This window comes from Neofelis nebulosa, chromosome 8 (assembly GCF_028018385.1).
Source record: "Neofelis nebulosa isolate mNeoNeb1 chromosome 8, mNeoNeb1.pri, whole genome shotgun sequence".
In the NCBI taxonomy this organism is placed as follows: Eukaryota; Metazoa; Chordata; class Mammalia; order Carnivora; family Felidae; genus Neofelis; species Neofelis nebulosa.
Window position 1 is genome coordinate 4,096,949 of NC_080789.1, and position 24,318 is coordinate 4,121,266.

The 24,318-nt window shown below is 48.8% G+C and overlaps 1 protein-coding gene across 3 annotated transcripts in view; it reads right to left on the bottom strand.

Annotated features, from left to right (window-relative positions):
* Positions 1-24,318, bottom strand: part of ATXN10 (ataxin 10) — a 170,235-nt gene that overhangs the window by 102,676 nt on the left and 43,241 nt on the right. For 2 of the 3 annotated variants that reach the window (XM_058741012.1, XM_058741010.1), the window contains 2 exons: positions 10,921-11,001; positions 958-1,123 (listed from right to left, as the gene is read on the bottom strand). In XM_058741012.1, coding sequence (XP_058596995.1) covers positions 958-1,123; positions 10,921-11,001 — 247 coding nt within the window. The remainder of the gene's footprint in view (positions 1-957; positions 1,124-10,920; positions 11,002-24,318) is intronic. The other variant, XM_058741011.1, reaches the window with a different exon arrangement.

The following is a 24,318-nucleotide window of genomic DNA, read 5'->3' on the forward strand; positions in this document are numbered from 1 at the left end:
TTTCACGCCGAGGCTAATACGAGGGAAACTTACAAAGATGTAACTGTGAAGGCATGTACCACAGCCCTGGCGACAGTGAGCACAAGTGGGAACAACCTGAATGCCAGACGGGCAAGCTGTGGCAAGTTCTTTACTTACAATGCTACCCTGGCTTTTCTCATGACATTCACAATGGACTGTTTATGCAGTCAGCCAATACTAAATGCCTACTGTGTACCATGAACATAGGAACGTAAGAGTCAAAACTTTTACCCTCATAAAACTTACATTCCGTAGAAGAAAAAACAGAAACTTACAAAAAGCACAGCATGGTTTCATTTTTCAGAATACATGTTTGTGCACGTGTGCATGCATACATTTGATGTTAGCTGCCTGGAAAAGTACGTTAACCAGATTTTTGTTTCAAGTCGTTAACTCTGGATGGTAGGAAGACAGGCACTGTCTTCCCTTACCTGTGTTCTCCTAACTGTTCCAAACCGAGGATACTGTCCTCATCCATTCGGGCCACTGTAACAGAACACCGCAGACTGGAGGGCTTAGAGACAACATTTATGCCTCACAGTTCTGGAGGCTCCAAGTCCACGGTCAGGGTGCCTGCACGGCTGGGTTCCAATGAAGGCCCTCTTCCGTGCTGCAGATGGCCAACCGCACCATGTCCTCACGTGGTGGAAGGGGCAAGGGATCCTTCCGGGGTCTCTCGCATAAGGGCACTAATCCCATTCACGAGGGCTCCACCCTCAGGACCTCACACTTCCCATGGGCCCCACCTCCGAACAGCATCACATGGGCCACCAGACTTTCAACATACGAATTTGGAGGTGGGGCACACTCAGTCCATATGTTACTCACGCACTATATTTTAAAGCTTTAAAAGAGAAATTCTCGTGGAGGACCAGACTAGGTCCGAAAATCTCCCTTTCCCTCTCTCAAACAAGGTTATGAAACCTGTCCTCGTACCTCATCGTCAGCGTGCTGCTCAGAGGTCAGTTTCAGCACGATCTTGCACTGATTCACAAAGGTGCTTGCAATCAACTCGGCATGGCTCAAAAACACAGGGATGTCATCCTTGGTCAGTGGCTCATCACCCACGATTTTCGCTATCATAAGGTCCAACAAGGTAACTCTGTGAAACGTAAAAAAAATTTTACATAAATACGAAATACTGAAATTGCACCATACTAAAAATATTTATAGAGCGCATTTTTTTTTTTATTTTTTATTTTTTATTTATTTTTGGGACAGAGAGAGACAGAGCATGAACGGGGGAGGGGCAGAGAGAGAGAGGGAGACACAGAATCGGAAACAGGCTCCAGGCTCCGAGCCATCAGCCCAGAGCCTGACGCGGGGCTCGAACTCCCGGACCGCGAGATCGTGACCTGGCTGAAGTCGGACGCTTAACCGACTGCGCCACCCAGGCGCCCCCAGAGCGCATTTTTTCAATGTTTTTTTTTTTTTTTTTAATTTATTTTTGGGACAGAGAGAGACAGAGCATGAACGGGGGAGGGGCAGAAAGAGAGGGAGACACAGAATCGGAAAGAGGCTCCAGGCTCTGGGCCATCAGCCCAGAGCCTGACGCGGGGCTCGAACTCACGGACCGCGAGATCGTGACCTGGCTGAAGTCGGACGCTTAACCGACTGCGCCACCCAGGCGCCCCTCAGAGCGCATTTTTAAGAGGATGTTTTAATTTCTTAAATTCCTTACTTTGTTTATAATGTCTAACTAGGGCAAATATTTTTTGTGAATAAAATCAATCTTCATCAGTTACGTGTTTTTTCAAATCTTGACTTCTCTGATGTGACGTGGCTACAGAAACGAGCCCCCGTTATATGCCCTTTACTGTGAGCCCTTAATTCAGTTATTTCAGAAACGCTGTCAAGTGTTATAAACACGTCCACAATATCAACAACAGCAAAGTTCAGGGGACTCCCATCCATTCACAGCTCACTCCTGGGCTACTGAGCACTTTACACACACGGATCTCATTTACTCTACCGACACTCCAAGAGACAGGCACTGCCACTGGCCTGCACTAAGAACGGCAAACAGGGCTCAGTGAGGCCAATTCACACGCCCCGTATCACACGTGCCGAGCTGCATCAGGACCCAGACACAGGATTCCAGCTCTCACTCCTGGGCCACAGGCCTCAGCCACTCACTTCGCTGTCCTTCCTGTGAAGGCTGGCTTTGTTTATTTCATCATTTTAGTTTACCAAGACATAAATCTGAAGACCAGACCTATTTGATTTTACATCAACACTTATATTATCCCATAAGTATTTCTACTCAACAAACTCTTTCCTTCTCTGAGAAAAAAAAACAAGTCTCACCCAGGGCAATCTATCCAGCATAAACCAAGCAGGATGTTTCTCAAAATTACGCTCTGACTTGAGATGACATGTATAATTCTCATTTATTTTTAAACCAGAAAGGACAGGAATGCTTAGCAAATAGGGGTAATTCACTTACAGGAGGCTTGGAGCGTTTCTTACCAAACAAACAAACAAACAAACAAACAAAAAAAAGAATTTGCAAGTTTCAAGCATGAAATGAAACTATACCAAACTCTTCCTGTATTTTTGCCAAATGATGGGAAAGATCATCCTTCTGGGGAGAAAAAAAAAAATCATACACAGACCTTACTGGTTTTCAAAACTCCTAAAACCTTCAGATTTCTTACAGCAATTATTAATCCAAAATGAAACAGATGACCCCCTCAACTGAGTACAAAAGAACAACAAGCAGTGCAGTACTAGGGTTATTTTTGTTTTCCCTTATTCACACAGAAGCTTTAAAAATGAATGGGGTGCTCTCAGGCCGTAAAGCCAGGCTTTCCGCTTTCCCCAGGCAGGTCGACTTTCTGGGAACGCTGGGGAGGAGGCTACCTACTAGGTATGATCCAAAAGGAACCCAGATGTCTGCACTAAAAATATTCTTTTTAAACTGGGAAAGCGTGACAACGGCTGCTAGGTATGACAAGTCATAAGCTGTGGTTTCAGGGAACTCGGCGCCTCGTGGACTCAGAACAGAGCGCACAAAAAGGAGGAGGAGACCCTGAAGGGGTTGTGTGAGGTCCAAGACAGAAAGAGTAGGCCCAGGGTGGTACCCAAGTTCATCAGGCAGAAGCAGGAAGGCCCTGGAGTCCCAGGGGACACACGGAGGGAGGCCTGGAAGCGGCAGCTGCCAGAGAAGGTAATAGATGCAGATGCTGCCTTCATTACAGGCTCACCAGAGGCCGTCCACCCCTCACACTCCCCCCTGCTCGGGCGAAGCACCTCTACTGTGTGACTGTAACACGGGACAGCAGAGCAGACGAGGACTTAAGTGATTTGGGGGGGGGGGGGGGGGGGGGGGAACCAGAACATGAACGTTCAAAATAAAAAACTACAAGTCAAGTTTATCACCTGAGAATCAGTTATACTTCATTAAATGATCTGACTTCTATTCTGTTATCTGTCAATAAAAACCTTTAACGGCTCCCATCATTAGGGAGTGGGTCCAAACACTTTCGTCTGCCATTTACAAGGGGGCCGGCCCAACCAGAGGCCCCATCTAACTGTCCAACCCCCCCTACATCTGGCCACCATCAAAAACCATCCGTCTCATCAAAATGTGGGACTCACGCGTGGGACTTAACAGCTCAAGGAAGAGGTTTTTTTCGAAATCATGTATTTTAACGGTGGATTACATCGGCCCCTCCGTTTCTAAGCCAGAAAACGTGTACTGAAAAGTACCGTGTGATCAGGGACCGGGGATGTCATGTGGGAAGCCTGACTCCTTCCAGGTGCAGGGGAACCACTCTGGACACTTCCTCGGAAACAGAACAAAATACCAGTGCTACTCACTCACCGACTTGGTGACTCTCCCAGAGGTGAGGAACGAAAAAGCGAGACGTCAGAGACTAGCTATCTAAAGTCACGCATCAGCGTGAGAGTCCCCCATCCTTCTTCAACCCGGAAGTCCTCACTCGGGCTGCCACAGGCTCACCGGACACACCCCTTAATGCGGACCGAAGCTTCTGTAATTTTCCCTCTCGACCACTGGCTGTCGTTAGCATTCTATTTCTGATTCGCTTCTGATTAAATAGTTACACAGTCTGCCCTCAAAATCAGGATTCCCATTTCATTAAAAAAAAAAAAAAAAGCCAATATATATATATAGAGAGAGATATATATACATATAAGGGAAATATATACATTTAAGGGAAAATTCTATAGCAAAATTTGTATCTGAAAGTCCTGCTTAGATTAATGCAAGCTCAATTTTTTTTATTTTTTATTTTTTTTTACATTCATTTATTTTTGAGAAACAGAGTGAGACAAAGCATGAGCAGGGAAGGGGCAGAGAGAGAAGGAGACACAGAATCCGAAGCGGGCTCCAGGCTCTGAGCTGTCAGCACAGAGCCCGACGCGGGGCTCGAACCACAAACCGTGAGATCATGACCTGAGCCGAAGTCGGACGCTCAACCGACTGAGCCACCCAGGTGCCCAATGCAGGCTTAATGTTAATAGCCACACCTGTACCACCCTGAAATGGGTAAGGTGGTTGTGGGGGGACTGGAGTGAGGTACCAAGAAGCAGGGGGAGCTTGTAAGGGCGTGAGTTCTATGAGCAGGGCACGTAATAATAGTCTCTCCTTCTGGAAATAAAATGTCTGCAATTTGGGGCTCCTGGGTGGCTCAGTCAGTTGGGCGTCCAACTTCGGCTCAGGTCACGACGTCACGGTTCATGAGTTCGAGCCCCACGTCGGGCTCTGTGCTGACGGCTCAGAGCCTGGAGCCTGCTTCGGATTCTGTGTCTCCCTCTCTCTCTGGCCCTTCCCCCGTTCCTGCTCTGTCTCTCTCTGTCTCAAAAATAAATAAACGTTAAAAAAAAAATTAAAAAAAAAAAAAAGTCTGCAATTCAACTAAGGGCTGATGGCCCCAACGAACTGGGAATTTACATCTGGACCGCCCCACGGATACCATCTGTTGAATGGTGTGCCATAAAGGCCAAAACCTGTATTAACCTGGACAAGCTAACCAAGATGCAGGCAGGCACAAAGCCGTGGCTGAACTAACCTCGCTAATCCCTAAGTTACAGGCATACGAGATTCCTGTGTGGTGGGGAAGGAGACTGCTGATTCTGGCATCAGACACGCTGAGTCCAAACACTAGGCCGGCCACCTTTGCAGGGCAAATACCTTAACCCACAAAGCCTCAGATCCCGACGTGGAAAATGGCAAGAATGACACCTATGTCGCGGGGTCTCCCGAGGATGAAGTGAAAAGGCTGTAGGGTGCTACCCGGAGGGAAAGTCAAGGACGCGGAAGAGCAGGAGCACAGAAGCAACTCACTGACTGAGTGATGACCGCATGCCAGGCACTGCTCCCTTCATCCTACGCTTCAATTAGTTACGGCCACGTCACGGGGGGGCTACCATCTGTACCCCTATTCGACAGAAGAAACACAGCTGCACAAGAGGAGGTAACTTCTCCAAAGCAGTGAGCCACGGAACCACCGCTGCTGTGCGCGTTACCCTGCTACAGACATCACAAGCCTGGAAACTGCAACAGTGTTTTCCGAGGGCAGCTGTGTCAATCTAACGATAGTGCGACTCGCTGGGAAAGGGGACCAGAGAACTGCGTAAGTGCAGACCCTCATTTCTGCCAATCAGTCACGGGAACTGCCTGGGACTCCGCAGCCACCACTTCTCACCAAGCGGCCTGGAGTCAACCGAGGGCACAGCCCAAAGCAGCTGCTCAAGGAAAGGGCAGCAAAACACGCCCAGCACCTTCCGGCCAGGCCCACCCACACGAAAGGCAGGGGCGGTGTCTCGCTGTCACCTCGAGGCCCCAGGGACCAGCAGCAGGCACTTAATGAACACACCGCCCATTTCACTGACCGATCCTCACACGATTTTAAATCTAGCAGCCGCTAACCCGACGGGCCACTGCAATTCAGCAGGCGGGGGCCGCGGCCAGGGCACCTCCTCAGGCGATTCGGGGGAAGCACCACGTATCCCCACAGGGTTCTCGAGTGGAGCCCCTCACGGGAACCACAAAACACAGGACACGGTCTCAGCGCCACCACAGAGGTGGCGACCATCTAGAACATCCATTCTAGATGCACAGGAAGCACGTTCATTCACTGCCTGTCCCTGTTGAGAAAAACTCAATCTTTTCCATCCTATTAACCTGCAAACGTACCACTCTGAGCGCAGAATTCCCCGTTACTGCCTGAAAAGGGGTCTGCAGGGAACCCAAGAGCCTCTCCTCGATCACAGACGGAGTGCCTCTGCTGAGCCCCCCCACTCCCCTCCTCCCTGCGCCCTCCCCCCCACCCCCCTGCACACACACCAGCACAGACACCATCAGCACTGAGGCCTCAGACCCTTCCGCCAACTGTTTGAGGCAGTCACCACAAAAAGCTCAGATGAGCTCTGAAAAGGACCTAAATGCACGACTGTACAGCTGACCCCAAACAACACAGGGGACAGAGGCAGCGACCCCCTATAGGGTCAGAAATCCATATTTCACTTTTGACTCCCCCCAAACTTAACTACTAATGGCCCACTACTGACAAGAAGCATTACCAATAACATAAGTTGATTAACACATATTTTGGATGTTATATGTGTTATATACTATATTCTTACAATAAAGTAAGCTAGAGAAAAAAAAAAAGGTTATTAAGAAAACCATAAGGTGGGGGGTCGCCTGGGAGGCTCAACTGGTTAAGGGTCGACTCTTGATTTTGGCTCAGGTCATGATCCCAGAGTTGTGGTATCAAGCTCTGGGTCAGGCTCCACCCTGAGCATGTACTCTGCCTAAGATTCTCTTTCTCTCTTTCTCTTTCTTTCTCTCTCTCTCTCTCTCTCTCTCTCTCTCTCCCTCCCTCCCTCTCTCTCTCTCTCCTTTGCCCTTCACCCTTGCTCGTGCTCTGTGTCTAATAAAAAAAAGATGAAGAGGTGCCTGGGTGGCTCAGTCGGTTGAGGGTTGAGCGTCCAACTTCGGCTCAGGTCATGATCTCACGGTTTGTGAGTTCGAGCCCTGCGACGGGCTTTGTGCTGACAGCCCGGAGCCTGGAGCCTGCTTCAGATTCTGTGTCTCCCTCTCTGTGGCCCTTCCCCATTCATGCTGTGTCTCTCTCTCTCTCTCTCTCTCAAAAATAAATAAACATCAAAAAAAAAAAAGCTTTTGAAAAAAAAAAGATAAAGAAATAAAAATTTTTTTTTTAATTGAAGGAAAAAAAAAAGAAAACAGAAGGAAGAGGAGAAAATACACTTATAGTCCTGTACTTACTGGAAAAACCTGGCACATAAGTGGACCTGTGCAGTTCACATCCATGGGCTCAAGGGTCAGCTGTACATTCACGAGGAGGAGAGGTGGGGGCCAGGACGTTCCAGGCAGAGAAAGGGACACATGCAAAGGCAAGCAAGTACAGGGAAGGCCTCAAGAACTGAGAGGAGTTCTCTGTTGCCACAGTGTGGTGACCGGGAGAGAAGGGGCAGGGGTTGGAAATGAAGCAACATTATAAAGGGCCTCAAACAGCCACACCACGGAATTTAACCACGTCCTGGGCAGGCAGGACCTGCCACTGAAATGGCAGGGCGAGATCCATGCCGGCAGTACGGTAGGTAACAGAGAACGGGAAACAAACATCAGAACAATCGGACTCTAGGCCGCTGCCCTGCCATGGTCATGGCAGCCTGATTCAGGAGAGCTGAACAGCAGAAGCAACCTAAGTGTCCACCGACGGATGAGTGGGTAAACAAAACGTGGTCCATCCACACAATGGAAGAGGATTCAGCCTTGCAAAAGGAAGGAGAGGGGCGCCCGGGTGGCTCAGTCGGTCAGGCATCCAACTTCAGCTCAGGTCATGATCTCGCAGCTCGTGGGTTCGAGCCCCCGGGACGGGCTCTGCGCTAACAGCTTGGAGCCTGGACCCTGCTTCGGATTCTGTATCTCCCTCTCTATCTCTCAAAAATGAATGAAAGTTAAAAAAATTTTAAACCAAAAAAAAGGGAAGGAGATTCTGATACCTGCCATAACACGGACGAACCTTGAGAACGTTATCATAAGTAAAATAAGCCAGTCATAACAGGGCAAAGACTGCAGGATTCCACTTACGGGAGGCACCCACTGTCATCAATATCAGAGGGACAGAAAGTCAGATGATGGCTGCCAGGGGCTGGGGGAGGGGTGATGGGGAGCTGTTAACAAGGAAGCTCTGGTTTTGGAAGATGAGGAAGTTCTGGAGGCTGGCCACACAACGGTGTCGTGTACAGAGCGCTACTAAACTGCACACGTGAACACGGTTACAGTAGTACATCTGAAGTTACGTGTCCTTTATCACACTTTTTTAAAATCTTGTTTCATGTTTGTTTTTGAGACAGAGAGAGAGCATGACTGGGGGAGGGGCAGAGAGAGAGGAAGACACAGAATCCGAAGCAGGCTCCAGGTTCCGAGCCGTCAGCACAGGGCCCGACGTGGGGCTCGAACTCACGGACCGTGAGATCGTGACCAAACTCAGACGCTCAACCGACTGAGCCACCCAGGCGCCCTATCACAATTTTTTAAAAGGCCACAGCCGGAGTCCAGTCAAAGAGGATGTAAGGGTAAAGCAAAGGTGTGGTGAGAGCGAGCTCACCAGACACGGGGATGGCGCCCTCAGCAAGGCCACTGACCCGGGAACCCGAAAGGGGACCCTGAGGTTTCCGACACGGCAGACGGTATAACCCGAGTGGACAGACCTTCCCGACAATAAGAAAATTCATTCGCAGGACCCGGGTGGCTCAGTTAAGTATCCGACTTCAGCTCAGGTCATGACCTCATGGTTCAGGAGATCAAGCCCCACATGAGGTTCTCTGCTGTCAGCATGGAGCCTGCTTGGGATCCTCTGTCCTCCTCTCTCTCTCTGCTCCTCCCCCGCTCGTTCTCTCTCCCTCTCTCTCTCTCTCTCTCTCACACACATACACACACACACACACACACACACACACACACACACACACAAATAGATAAATAAATAAAATAAACATTGAAAGACAAAATTCATTTGCCTCATGTTTTCATCCCAACAACCTTTTCTGGCACCTGTGACGTGCCAAGCACTGTCGGGGAAACGTGGGCACCCCAGAACCAAAGACAAAATCCATTCCCTCTCAGGCTGACGGCCCAAGGGTGCTGTCACAAGGCAGCACGCAGGTGTGTGACACAATACGATGTACAACGAGTGACACGAGGAAATGAAAGCACTTCTCCTTTGGAAGAAAAGTAAAGAGGGGCGGTGACACGCGAGCAGACGCTCCATGAAGGGAAGCAGGGGCTGCGAATTTTTTTTAAATAAAAACGGAAAATGTTTAGTCTGGCGCCATCTTGGTTACGTAATGGAGCAGCCTAAACACTGATCTCTTGTAAGGAATATGAAGAATACAAAATTGCATATTAAAATACAACTCAAGGGGCACGTGGGTGGCTCAGTCGGTGAAGCGTCCGACTCCGGCTCAGGTCACGATCTCGCGGTCCGTGAGTACAAGCCCCGCGTCGGGCTCTGCGCCGACGGCTCGGAGCCCGGAGCCTGCTCGGGATTCTGCGTCTCCCTCTCTCTCTGCCCCTCCCCTGCTCGCGCTCTGTCTCTCTCTTCAAAAATAAATAAACATTAAAAAAAAAAAAAAATACAATTCAACCAGGCATTATTCTCCTCGCATTCAGGTATTCCTCACGGCAAAGCCATTTCCTAACTTATAGCCCTGTTCCTTGCGTCACATATTTTAGGTCAAAAACTACGAATAATTCTTTTTCCGCAACAGAAGTATGCATATGGTGGGGCGGGGGCACTGGGTTCATAACATGGCATGCATTTATTTATTTATTTATTTATATTTTGTTAGCGTTTATTTTTGAGACACAGAGAGACAGAGCTTGAACGGGGGAGGGGCAGAGAGAGAGGGAGACACAGAATCCGAAGCAGGCTCCGGGCTCCGAGCTGTCAGCAGGGCTCAAACTCATGGACTGAGATCCTGACCTGAGCCGAAGTCGGACGCTTAACCGACTGAGCCACCCCGGCGCCCCATAAACATGGCATTTAAACGGACTTTAAAAGCACGAACTTTTCCTCTTTGTCAAAGATATTCAAGATATGAGAGTTTCTCAACAAGACTACAAAGGAGCATACACGGAACTGTTGGAAGCCAAATATACCGTAAGAACTTCAAAACCACAGCAATTATACAAATGGTGACTACAATCAAAAGATTAACATTTTTTACAGTTTTTCATCATTAGACCTGGGATTTCTAAGTTAAGTTTTATGTTTCCCGAGGCAGTGTCTCCAGTAAGGCTAGGAAAGCCACAAGCCGCCGGAGTCATACCGGAGATCGTTTCACACCGTCCTCTCCGTGTCCAGGTCTGGAAACCGAACCCCAACAGGGTAAATAAAGGGCCCGGCTACGGGCACGTGAAGAATCACCATCACAACGAGGCATGGAGCCAAGGTCTCAGTGCTCTGAGGGCACTCTTCTTCCCACCGCCACGGCAGGGAGGTGGCAGACGGGCACCAACTTTGCCGGAAATACCCATGGGTCCCTACGAGCTTTGGTGGAGCACCTCCCACATCGTCACACCGGTGGTGCGAACAGGAGCACGTTGCAAGTCTACAGACAGGCGTCAAGGGACGAGCCTGACATTGTGCCGGTCACAGTTTTCGAGCGCACCCTCACTGAACGATGCCATCAACCTGGACTCCGCAGCCCCACGTAAATCACTGCCTGTTGTGGCCGAGCGGTAATGCTAACCAGCCAATTTAAAACCATTCCCGACCCAGAAACATGTAGTTAGAGATTTTGTGCCAGCTAAGAAACCACACAGTTTTTCATTCATGTGTACGGGATACTCTATATGGAATGCTAAATACTCAAAACCACACTGGTTTTTGGGGTTACCTTTCTTGATTGCTCATTTTGGCATACATGGCTTTCACCAATTCCGGGCTTTTCAGAAAATGGTCTGTAATAATCAAGAACCTAAGAAAAAAGGAGGAAAAAGTGTGGTTACCAGAAACATAGTAAAATGGACACAGCCTTATCTCTCTATAGGCGTTTTATACATAAAAACATTTCTTTTTATTGAATTTTTGATTTGCTGCAATATTAAAATGCTTTAAGAGGTTCACAGGCGATGTTTCCATTAACAGCTAAAAGAAAATAAAAACCCTCAAACTAGGTTTCTCCAACTTTACCTCTGAAAAATGTACTGATATGATTCATTTATTCCACCGGAAGGAAGGGCCTACTCTGTATAGGTTTTATCTAAGTTTCATTTTCACAGTAACATGCAATTGACCTACAAGTTCAGGTATAAACAGAAAACACATTAAACTGTTTTACTCAGAACGTTAAGTGCTAAAATCAACCAGAGCCACGGGACATGTCATACATTTTATTTAAACATATGCCAACAGCCTGGTAAGGCACACGGGCTTGATTACCTCGTCCGTAAAAGCTCTCGAGTTACCAACAAAACATCCTCACTGTCAAGCAAACCACTCATCTAAACTCAGAGATCAACGTATGAAGACCCGGAGGCAAAGATTACCAGCGTCCTTCTTCAAAGTACCCCTGTGACAACTAAAAAGACTGTGTCGTATTATTAATTACTTCTGAATCGTATCTGCCGGAGGGCGTCTCCAGTCTTAGGAACTAAAGAGGATACTGTTTATAACCATGGTTATAGCAGTAAGGGTGACTGTGAAGCATTAAATATATTTATGGACACGGTTTATCTAACTCTTTAACCAAAAAGTTAACAGATGTGTTTCAGCATAACCCAATGATGCAGATTAACGACCACAACACGTCGTCACTCATAAAACACCAAAAGCTAAATAAGTATTCTATTTCTTCCACAGCCTTCAAAATAACTGATTGACACTTTGATATGAAATATTTCTAGTAATAACGGATATATTCAAAATTCTCAGACAGTTTTCATACAAGGTTAAGTCCTCAAACTGCAACGACAGAAACTGACGCATTTCAAGCCAGGTGCGCAGAAGTGATCGTAAAGCATGTTCATAATCGAGCTTTCTGGAGCTCAACACATTTTCCCAAGAACATTCGTTCAAAGCGCAACGCTCCTAATGGCCAGGAGCTAGGTCAGAAGCCGTCTTCCCAAACGCTAACAGTGGAGAAAGATTCACACACAGAGAATTAGACAAAAATGTCTTAGGGGCAACACACACACTTCATGGATCAGAGTAAAAACAAAGTTTATCTAACCAGAGGGCCAGGGCAGGACGTTCAGGAGGCTGGAGGAGAGCAGAGCATTTAAATTACCGGTGACAAAAAGGACTTGGAAAAACAGCATGGCAGTGCGCTCAGGGAACCACAGCCAGGAAAACACGACGAGGGTTTAAAGAGGGTTTCAGGGGGCGCCAGGGTGGCTCAGTCGGTTAAGCGTCCGACTTCGGCTCAGGTCATGATCTCGCGGTTTGTGGGTCCGAGCCCCACGTCAGGCTCTGCGCTGACGGCTAACTCCATGACGACCATGCCCTCCTTTGAGACACTGGGCATGGCGCCCTTTCTTTTTTTGACCAATTTTACTGATCTTAAACAATCTTGCCTTGGTTAATTTTTTCTAGTGTGTTTCTGTTTTCTGGGTCACTGACTTCGGCCCTGATTTCTTACCGTTCACTTTTTCCTGCTGCCTACTCAGGTTTTACTGTGCTCTTCTGTCTTCACAAAGTACAACCTAAGGTCACTGCTTTCAGACCTCTCTTCTTTTCTGGTAGAAACATTTAAAATTATAAATTGCCTTCCAAGCACTGCTTTAGCTTTATCCCACAAATCCTTAGACTTTCATTATCCTTCAGTTCAAAAGACTAACTTGCCCTGTGATTCCTCCTTTGACAAATCAATTATTTAGATGAGCTAATTGCCAAAAACTTGGAATATTTCTAGATATCATCTGATTGTGGTTTTCTAATGTAAATTCACTGCGGTCAGAGACTCCGTCTCTGTCTGTTCTCATTCTCATATATTTACTGAGACTTTACAGCCCAGACTATGGTCTAGATTGGTGAACATGACATGTGCAGTTGAAAAGAAAGTAGATTTTCCAAGTTCTGAGATGATGTCCTACAACATCTCTCAGGTGAAGGTGGTTCTGAGTTCATCTATGTCCACACTGACATCTGTCCACTCCAGTGAATGGCTGAAAAGCAGGAGTTAACATCTCCAACTATCGCTCCCAATTCCAAGCATAAAGGACTCACAATGTACCCTCCTACCTCAGACAACCATAAATGCAGGGAAAACACAACACTACAGTTTTTAGACAACTGACAAAAGACCCAAGTCAAGTAGGTTGTGGAAATAAAAGGCACTTTGGAGAATTTCTTCCTAAACAAATAAAATATTCTAATAAGTGTGTGATAGATGTGATTTCAGATCAGTATGTTTATAAGATCCTTACGGCCCAACAGCAGACTGGGACACACTCGGTGGAGGAAGGGGTTAAGTCTCCCAGGGTGGAGTGGGTGCTGAACAGGTGGAAATGGAGCTGCAAGTTTCCAGGGACGTGGGGCGGCGAGGGCAAGGGCGATGGGCAGGGACAGAGGAAAGACGCGTCCCAGTCACTGCGGCGCTCGGCCGCTGTGACCATCTGCAGCACCTGGGGCAGAAAGGAGAGCAGATCCGCACTTTCACCTTTACAGCGAGAAGCGCAACCACAGCAAACAGCTAAACCTCAAAAGTGAAATGACACAACACTGACGAAACCCTGAGTAGGGCAAAGGCCTCTGCGTCCGTCACCAAAAATCCATAGGACATAAAAAGACGGACAACTTCATCTACCAAGACATCAAAAAAAAATTTTTAATGCTTATTTATTTTGAGGGAGGGGGCATGAGTGGGAGAGAGGAGCAGAGAGAGGAAGAGGGGATCCCTAGCAGGCTCCACACTCAGCAGGGAACCCAACGCGGGGCTCAATCCCACAACCGCGAGATCACGACCTGAGCCGAGATCAAGAGTCAGATGGTTAACCGACTGAGCCACCCGGGCGCCCCTCAAAAATTTTTACATAAAAAATGCCACACACAAAATCAAAAGACAAGGAAGTGAGACAAATATCTGCGTTTTATTTCATAGAAAAGACCACTGGCCCTAATCTAGAAAATATTCTTCGGCTACAGATAAGACCGACCTCCTAAAGGAAAAACAGGTCAAGAAAATGAGAACGAACATAAAAGAAAAATAGGCTCTTCAACATCTAAAACGGTACTCGGCCTCGTAACAAGAAAAACAGGAGATAAAACTCTGTAGCGATGCCACTTCAAACCTCGGCAAGATCGGCGCTTCCAACACTTTGAGAGCACACTCTGTTAGCACCGAGGTAGCAAACCGGGTCCTCTCAACGGCCAAGGGGAGTGTCCGTTGGTACAACAGCTATGAAGGACCTCTTGGCAGTGTCTGTTAAAATACAAAAAGCACGTTTCCTTTGGCCTAGTAATTGCACCTATGAATTTATCGGACAGTCGTACTCGCCAACATGCAACGTGACGTACGTACGAACGGGGCCACTCACCGCCACATCCTGTAGTTACGAAACGCGGGGGGCCTAGATGTTCACCAGTAAGGGGCCGATGAAATAAATCGCGGCATAGTCGCACAACGGAAGACAAAAGAAAGTTCTTTATATGCTTCTAGGGAAAGATCTCACAAGTCTACCATCTGGTTAAAAAAGCAGGAGACTCAACGGTGTGTCGAGGACGAATGGGCGGCCCACCTGTTCAGGGGCCGGGGCCGGAGGAGCTATGAATGGAATGGGAGAATGAATCTCCCCCCAAGTTAAAAAGATCATTTAAGTATATCCTGGGGAATTCACCTCAAGTTGGTTTCTCTTTACTGCCCTACGGTGGTGCCACGCCACCTGGTGGCCCGGGCGGCTCAGCGTCCCAGGGAGAGGGCCGTGGCGGTGGACGAGTCCGGTCGGTCCCGTCTTACCAGGAGCTACTTCGGGGCAGGGAAAGCTCAGCCATTTCTCCAAAGCGACTTGACTAACAAATCTCTACGTCTCTCCCCAAACGGACACAGAAAAACAGAAACACAAGACGAGGTCACTTCACCTCCCTGTCAGGGCGACTCAGCGGCACAGCGCTCAGGTCACCTAAAATCTTGGTTACACAGCACCACTACCGCGCGGTCCTCACCGCCCCCTGCAGTGCGACTGCACCCGCCAAGCACGTCGCCCACGACACGCTGCCAGGGCGCCTCTCCTCTCCCCCCGGTGCCAACGCCGTGCCCTCTCCGGACCCGCGCTGCCCTCGGCCCGGAGTTTCAGCTCCCGCTCTCCGGAAGCCCCCCTCGCAGGCGAGCTCCCAGCCCCGGGCTTCCACGGCACCCTGTGCTCCGTCTTCTGGAACTTCCACGCTGGCCGCACCGCAGGACGTCTCCGCTTAGGTGCACGGTGGGCATCTCCAATCCCGCACGGCCCGCACAGAACTCCCGATCTCCCCACCGCCGGCCAACAAGCCCAGACCCTGGCCGGCGCCCCTGCCTTTCTGCTCCCAACCTCACCCCACACCCCCAACCCGCATGAAGCCCCACGGGCCCTCCCTGCAGAGCACATTCAACCTGCGCGCTTCTCCTCACCCGCACGCCACCACCCCTCAGCCAAGCCGCCCGCGCTCCCTGCCCGGACCTGGAGGCCACGGCTGCCCCACTCTACCCACCCCCCCCCCAACCCCCAGCTCAGCCTCCGCCCAGAGGCCAGAGGGAGCTTTTAAATCGCAGACCAGGTCGGTACAAATTCTGCTCAGAACTCTGCGATCCCCTCCCATGGCACAGAGAGAAGGCCAACGACGTCTTCCCGGTTCACGAGGCCTGAAGCAACCGGCTTCCAGCCGCCCCTCGGGCTGTGTGTCCCGCCCAGGACTCTGAAACCACCCTGGGCCCTGTCCCGCAACAGAGGCCTCTGCTGGGGTGGGGGTGGGGGGGGGAGGACAGACAGGGGAGGGGGGTGGGGGGAAGGGGAGTCTCCACACGCTGGGGACTCACTGCTCCACATGTCCCTCCCGATTGGCCTCCTCCACCTTTACCACACAGGCTATCAAGCAGGCCGGTGACCCTGTTCTCAGCTCAGTGTCACTGCCTCAGGAGGGACTTCCCTGAACTCCCAATTCCAAAGCAGCACCCGGCCCCTCCAAGCCCCATCACCGCACTGGAGGACTCTGCTGAAGTCAAATACTCCTCGTTTTTCTTCACAGTCTGTGCCCCGCACCGATCGTATTTAAATGATCACTAATAAGGGGCACCAGGGTGGCTCAGTCAGCTAAGCATCTGACTTCGGCTCACGTCATGATCTCACGGTTCGGGAGTTCGAGCCCCAAGTCAGGCTCTGAGCTGTCAGCACAGCTCAGAGCCTGGAGCCTGCTTCGGATTCTGTGTCTCCTTCTCTCTCTCTCTGCCTCTCTCTCTCTCTCTCTCTCTCTCAAAAATAAACATTAAAAAAAATTTTTTGATAAAAAATAAGTTACTACGAATAAAACAGCAAATGCTAGGGGCGCCTGGGTGGCGCAGTCGGTTAAGCGTCCGACTTCAGCCAGGTCACGATCTCGCGGTCCGTGAGTTCGAGCCCCGCGTCAGGCTCTGGGCTGACGGCTCGGAGCCTGGAGCCTGTTTCCGATTCTGTGTCTCCCTCTCTCTCTGCCCCTCCCCCGTTCATGCTCTGTCTCTCTCTGTCCCAAAAATAAATTTAAAAAAAAAAAAAAAAAAAAAAAAAACCAGCAAATGCTACGCTGTTTGCTCCGAGCCAAGCACCACTCGAAGGACAGCTTTGTAAACACAACTGGGTGTGTATCTTTTCTCAGGCATTTATCTGGCATCTTATGTATTTATTTGGGGGGGGGGGGGGTTTGTTCATTATCGGTCTCTCTCCCTAAAACATAATGTCTTCTTAATTTTGAACCTCCAGTGCCACAAACACTGCCTGGCACACGTTAAAGACTCAATCAATGATCACTGACTTCATTAATCAGTTCCTGTTTGAAGTGAGCGTTTTAAGTTTCCTGAGTTTCCTACAAGCATGCACAGGGCAGGAGGGGTCTCTAACTCACAAGTTCTCCGAGAGAAAAGCAGGTCAGATCGTCGCACGGAGGGCAAATTATTCCTTGCGCAGAGCCCAAAGCCCCTTCTCCTGGGCACGGTGGACAGGCCTGCCAGCAGGGTCCTCACAGCAGACCCGAAGTCAGTCAGAGCAAAGCTGCTTCAGAGTATTTGCCAGTGCAAGCCAGGCCCCAGACTGGAGGTGGCGGGGTGGGGGTGGGGTGGGGGTGGGGGTGGGGGTGGGGGTTGGGGGGGGGGTACTATGGGCTCTCAGGTCAGTACATCAACCCAGGAGATGTTGATGAGCACCTAGAGACGCACAGATGGACTGTTTAGTTTTCAGTTTCTTTGCATTTTTGAGTTACCCAGGCAAGTACTGGGTGGCAACGAGGTCAAGGTCACACTCACTGGGTCACCAGTCAAATGCAACACCATACGCTTTAACAGTCACCAGAATTAAATACCAGCTCGTTCACTCTAACCAAATGTAATTAAAAAGGCAAAGCCATCAGAGCAAAGGACAAAAATGACATCTTCCCATGATGCTACATAAGAAGAGGCTGGAACGAGTACTGCCACTGAGGCCTCAGAGCGACAGCAAGGGACACGGTGTTGTTAGCCAACAGTCCCCAAGGCAGACCAACCACCCCAGCACCTGTGTTGTTTTTATTTTTACTTTTTTAAGTAGGCTGCATGCCCAGCGTGGAGCCCAATGCGAGGCTTTAACTCTCGATCCCAAGATCAAGACCTGATCTGGGATCAAAAGCCAGACGCGTAAGCAACTGAGCCACCCGGGCGCCCCAATCCACACGCCTTTAAACACAGGGGATGTGAAGTTCAAAAGCGTGGAAGCGCCTGACCTAAATCAGCCCCGTCGTTTAAGAATTAAAGAAAGAGAGGCCCACAGAGGTTTAGTGTCCTGGGGAAGGTCCCTCAGCTCCCTAAGAGTCAAGACAAGAGCTCCGTCTCTGACTTCCGGGGCTTCTCTGAAAATGCTCCCCTTCAGAGAGCTTGCCGCTTGCTCAAGCAGCCCTTTGGGAGAGAAGTTTCAGGTGAACTTAGCATCTGGTTCTTCGTGCCACCTTCAGTTCAAAGTGACCAAGCGTAAAATTCCTCCATTCTTTTTTTCCGTTTTCTTTTGCGAAAGATTTTACCTTTAAGTAACATCTGCGCCCAACATGGGGCTCAAACCCACAACCCTGAGATCGAGAGTCTCACGCTCCACGGACTGAGCCAGCCACGCGCCCCCTCCATTTTTTTTTTCCACACAAGAAAGAGGAAACGTCTACCGGTGAGTGAAGACAGCGGCATCTGTACTTTAACGATTTCGAGGACGAGAATAACTGTCACTCACCTTCAACCTATGCAAAGGGCAGGAAAAAAGCATCCTGTGTGGACATCCATACAAACAACTGAATTCTCCGCTACCACGTTATGGCGTAACATCCAGCGTCCAATACTGATGGCAAATACGCAACAGAGCAACGAGAAGATGCCGACGGGAGGGCGACCTTTTCCTTGCACCTTGAAAGCGGCCACTGCGATGGCTGCCAATCACGCGTGTCTGTGTTAGTTCCTGAGACTGTTTTTCTAAATGTAATATATTCTCCATGCCAGCATGTCGCATCAAGTTACAAGTGGAATCTCAACTTTCAACCTAGAATCCACTGCGTGTACTTTCTTACCGAACGTCGGCTCGGGGGGAACCGAAGACAAAGACTTTTACAACAACGAGAGACCCAACCGTGGTCAGTGTTTCCTCAGTTACAGATTTGACATCTGTGATTAAACTCTTCTGGAGAACAACCATCTCTGTAAATTCCGAAATTCTGTGGCAGTGTTGTGTGAGGGAGGTGGGTCCTTCTGATCCGAAACCTGAAACGCCACAAGGACATCTAGAGACTGTAAGTAAGGCTCCACTAACACTCCAGACGTCACGGAAGAGAACAAATGGTCTTGGGGAGGGTCAGAAATATCTTCTAGCAAAGGCAGGAGTTGGAGTAGAAAGGGCATCAGAGAAAGAGATTTATTTTACAAAAAGAGAAAACGAGAAATGCGATACTTTTGTTAAGTCCTGAACTGCACGCACAGACACACGAGCTGAACCCTCTCCGTCACGTGCACGAGGGTCCCAGGCCGGCTTCGCCTATTACTTTCTGTTTCTGGTGCCAAAACGGACTCATGCAGGCCAAGAGGCAAAACGCCTCCGCTTAATCTTGAAATTCATCACCGAAATGCGATTACAGAAAAGCTAACATTCACAAATCAAGCTGTCGACGTCAAAGCACTGACCACATATCTGCATCATCTTCCATACTGGCTAAAAACCCAGATGCATCAAGGTCCTTCTTTCCATCTCCTTTCTTTCGATCTTCCTCATTTATAAATGGTGTTAATAAGGTATGTGAACAATTACAGACAGATTAATTATTGTCTACAGGACAGTGTTCCTACTCCACACAGAAAAGTGCTAAAAGCCATCTCTAAGCATCAAGAAGCAGACATACAGGGGCACCTGGGTGGCTCAGTTGGTTAAGTGTCCAACTCTCCATCTTGGCTCGGGTCATGATCTCACGTTTGTGAGTTCAAGCTCCTCCTCGGGCTCCACACTGACAGCGTGGGGCCTCCTTGGGATTCTCCCTCTCTCTCTCTGCCCCTCCCCTGCTTGCTCTCTCTCTCTCTCTCTCAAAGTAAATGAATAAACTTAAAAAAAAAAAAAAAAAGACAAAGAGCAGTATGCCACTGACAAACGGAGTGGCTGTAAGCCAATAAGCAGTAACTTATTGCTGAAGTTAAGGTTTTAGGGAAATTTTTTCAAACGAGATCCCTGTCTTATTCCCACTTCCACATAAGCACGAAGCACACAGTATCAAAGCCACACTTACAAAATATTTCAGGGACTGAAAACCTAGAAAATGCTTTCATACCGCACTAATTAAGCGAAGAATCTGATTTAACCAGGTTCTGGAAAAAGAACCCTCCTATTCGTTTCTGAGGCCGGGGAAATCCCACCCACAGCTGCTTCCTACAGCAATCTGGACAAAGCTTACAAAGCTGGTATAGAAAGGAACTTTCTTCTCTTTGACAAGTAAGTAACATCTTCACTAAGGCAGAAAATCCCCCTAGAACACAAATAAGTTATAACCTCTGCAAAAGACAGCAGCCGGGATCTCCTACGGCACCTTTACTGTAGGATTTAGAGGAGTTCAAACACCAAGACCCAACCCCTGGATTCATGCGGGGTCATCTCAGAGCAGGAAAACGTCCTTCACACCTACAAACAAAAGGAGCAAATATTTTTAGAAGGACATTATCCCAATAACTCAAACCGAGTAACGCCAGAGCCCTTGGCACCCACGCTTCCCTGCGTCCCTGGTGTATCCAAACAAAGGACCTGGCTACTGAAACCTTGCATTTGTCCCTTTCCAAGAAAAGACACCAAACCCATGAATTCTAACACTGTTGTTGTGTCTTGTACTCTTTGCCAACCATCCCATCGTGTTAGCAGGCGGGACGGAGAAGGGCGGATGCTCCCTAATTGTCAGAGATGGACGGGTTCATATTTAACGGTAAAAAGTAACAATGTTGTCGGAAGCCTCTGGATGCTGGGACAGCTCAGAGACTGCGTCTCATCTCACTGCGCTTTGCAAGGAACGCACTTTGCACAAACTGAAGGCCTGTGGCTGGCGCCCAGCAAGTCTGTCGGTGCCATTTCTCTAACATTTGCTTGTGTCTCTGGTCACATTCCGGGAATTCTCACAGTGTTTCAAACTTGTTTATTATTGTATTTGTTACGGTGATCTGTGACCAGTGATTATCCTTCACTGAAAGCTCAGATGATGGTTAGCATTTTTCAGGAATAAAGTGTTTTTTAAGTAAAGTACATACACTGCTTTTTTAAGAGCTAATGCTATTGCACACTTCGTAAACTACCCTACGGTGTAAACACAACTTTTTTTTTTTTTTTAATGTTTATTTATTTTTGAGACAGAGCGTGAGCAGGGGAGGGGCAGAGAGAGGGGAAGACACAGAATCCGAAGCAGGCTCCAGGCCCTGAGCTGTCAGCACAGAGCCCGACGCGGGGCTCGAACCCACGAACCGCAAGATCATGACCTGAGCCGAAGTCAGACGCTTAACCGACTGAGCCACCCAGGTGCCCCAACACTGCTTTTACATGCACCGGGAAACCAAAAATTTCACTTGAGTCTTTTTACTCCAATACTCGCTTTACTGCGGTGGTCTGGAACCGGACCTGCAGCATCGCTGACAAAATACGGCTGTATTTTGTGATCTCATTCTTCTCATTCTTGTTTAGCGAATGCGCAGCTCCTCTAACACAAATCAAAGTGTCAGCGCTGCGCCAGCGGAAGACATCAGTTACCACCGCCACTTTCCAACCTTCTTCCATCTGGCGACCTGTGAGAACTCTCACTTGAACTACTCCGAAGCACACTGCACCTTCTGCCCTTGACCCCTGCTGCCAGAAAACCGCCGACGGCCAAAACCCAGATCTAAGATACTTAACACACGAAACAGATTTCAACTAAAAACTGTGCTAAGTAAGCAGACTCTAAGGATTCATCCACCGTGCTCAATTATAAAACAACCCATACGGAGGAAGGTAATCTAAGTCAAGCACAGTATCCTAATCCTTTCAGACACCAACTTGTGTCTGTGTGCAAATGGGTAATCCAAATACAAATGAATGCTGGGAAAACTAAATGATTTTTAAATGAGGCATAATTTCAGTAGGACAATAAAGTTCACACTGAAAGAGACCCAAATTGAGAAAGCGCCTCCGAAACGCAAGTGGCACGGGGGCGCCCGGGTGGCTCCGTCGGTTGACTGTCTGACTCCGGCTCAGGTCATGATCTCGCGGTTCATGAGGTCAAGCCCCATACTGGGCTCGCTGCTGTGGCACAGAGACCGCTTCAGACCCTCTGCCCTTTCTCTCTGCCCCTCCCCGGCTTGCGCTCTCTCTAAATTAAATAAAAACATTAAAATAGTAAAAAACTTTTAAAAATAAGTTTAAAAAAAATGCAAGCAGCACTACCGGCAGCTCCGGGCTCCCCCCACTCGGACACAAGCTGTGCCCCAAACTCACTGGCCGCTACGTGAAAACACACATGAAAATAGATCTTACGGAAAACGGAAGAACAGGACTAAAAGCAACAGGATTTTTGATGAATTCTACAATGACGAAAGGAAGGGCCAATTCCTCAAGACATAACAATTACAGACAGATATGTGCCCAACAACAGAGCCCAAAAATAAGGGACACAAAAACCAACTGGTCTGACTGGACAGACAGAAAACGGTCCCCTTCCAGGAATGCATGAAACAGGTGGACAGAAGACCATCAAGAAATAGAAGGTCTGGGACGCGTGGGTGGCTCCGTCGGTTAAGCATTTGACATCAGTTCAGGTCATGATCTCGCGGTCTGTGAGTTCGAGCCCCGCATCGGGCTCTGTGCTGACAGCTCGGAACCTGGAGCCTGCTTCCAATTCTGTCTGTCTGTCTCTCTGTCTCTGTCTGTCTCTGTCTCTCTCTCTCCCTCTCTCTCTCTCTGCCCCTCCCCTGCTCACGTTGTTTGTCTCTCTCAAAAATAAACATAGAAAGGAAGAAAGAAAGAAAGAAAGAAAGAAAGAAAGAAAGAAAGAAAGAAAGGGAAAGAGAGAGGGACAGAGAAAGAAAGAACGAAAGACAGAAAGAAAGAAAGAAAAAGAAAGACAAACAGAGGTTCAACAGGCGTCTAGACAGCGCCCCCACCAAACCCGAATCCACAGCACATGGGACAGTCTGCATGACAGACCAGGTGCTCGGCCATAAAACACACCTCAACATATTTAAAAATGAAAAACGGGGGGCACCTGGGTGGCTCAGTCGGTTAAGTACCCAACTTCGGCTCAGGTCACGATCTCACAGTTCATGGATTCGAGCCCCGCATGGGGCTCTGTGCTGACAGCTCAGAGCCTGCAGCCTGCTTCAGATTCTGTGTCCCAACCCCCCCCCCCCGCCCCTCCCCTGCTTGCTCTGTCTCTGTCAAAAACAAATAAAAATGTAAATTAAAAAAAAAAACTTCACTGAAAAAATTAATAAGGCCTAAATAACTGGAAAGATACCTCTACACATGGACTGGAAAACTTAATCTAGTTAAAATGGCAACATTCCTCAAGCTGATCTACAGATCCATGTTATCTCTACCAAAACTCTAGCTGCTTTTCCGAACGAGCTGAAAAGCTGATCCAAAAATTAACATATAACACAAGGGACCCAGAACGGCCCAAAAAATCTTGAGTAAGATGAACAAAGTGGGAAGACTTAAGAGTTTTCTGATTCAAAACTTACACAAAGCTACCGTAATCGAGATAGTGAAGTACTGGCTTAAAAGAGAAAACAGAAAGCAGGAAACAAGAACAAAACATACAAAAACCCTGATCAGAGCCTCAGGGAGCTCCGGGGCAACCAGAAGACTAAGGCGACATCAGGGAGCAGGGACTGCTCTGGCCGCCTCCCTCCCACACGTGCATACAGGCCAAGCGGACAGAAGCCCAACACCCTGTGATCCTCCCACAACTCAGGGACGGCAGGCCTGAGGCTTCGGAGGCTGTCAGGGACGGTCAGATGAGGGGCCGTCCTGACGAGATATGGAGCGGTCTGCCCAGCCCCTCAGAATATAAAACCGCTTCAAGCAACGTGGCGTCCCGTTGGGATGACAACGGTCGTCCCAGTCATCCGGCCCCTTTTCAGCATGTGGGACGATGGGACTCACGGCTTCTCCTTTTCCTTGTCCACAGGATAACAAACCGTCTAAATCTAACAGTGGCTTCTTGGGTCTTAAAGGATCACAGTCAGCCTCAGCCGTGGCCTGATGTGGAGTCCCCACAAGAGAGCGGAAAGATCACGGGGCCAAAAAAGTGTTCAGACAAATAATGGCCGGAAACTCCCCAAATCTGGCAACATAAACCTACAGATTCGAGAAGTCGAGGGAACCAAAGAAGATACACTCAAAGAAATCCACATCAAGACATCATAATTAGGCTCCTGAAAAGTCAAAGAAAAATCTTAAAAGCGATTGGAGGGAGATGAGGCGTTATGTACGGGGCCAGGGGATGGACGGACACTACGATGTGGACGACAATGGATGTCTCGGTGGAACACAAGCCGCGAGACACGTATCGATGTCCGATCCGTAACGAACCATCAGGCGCATCCACGGCGGTGTGACCCGGACGACCC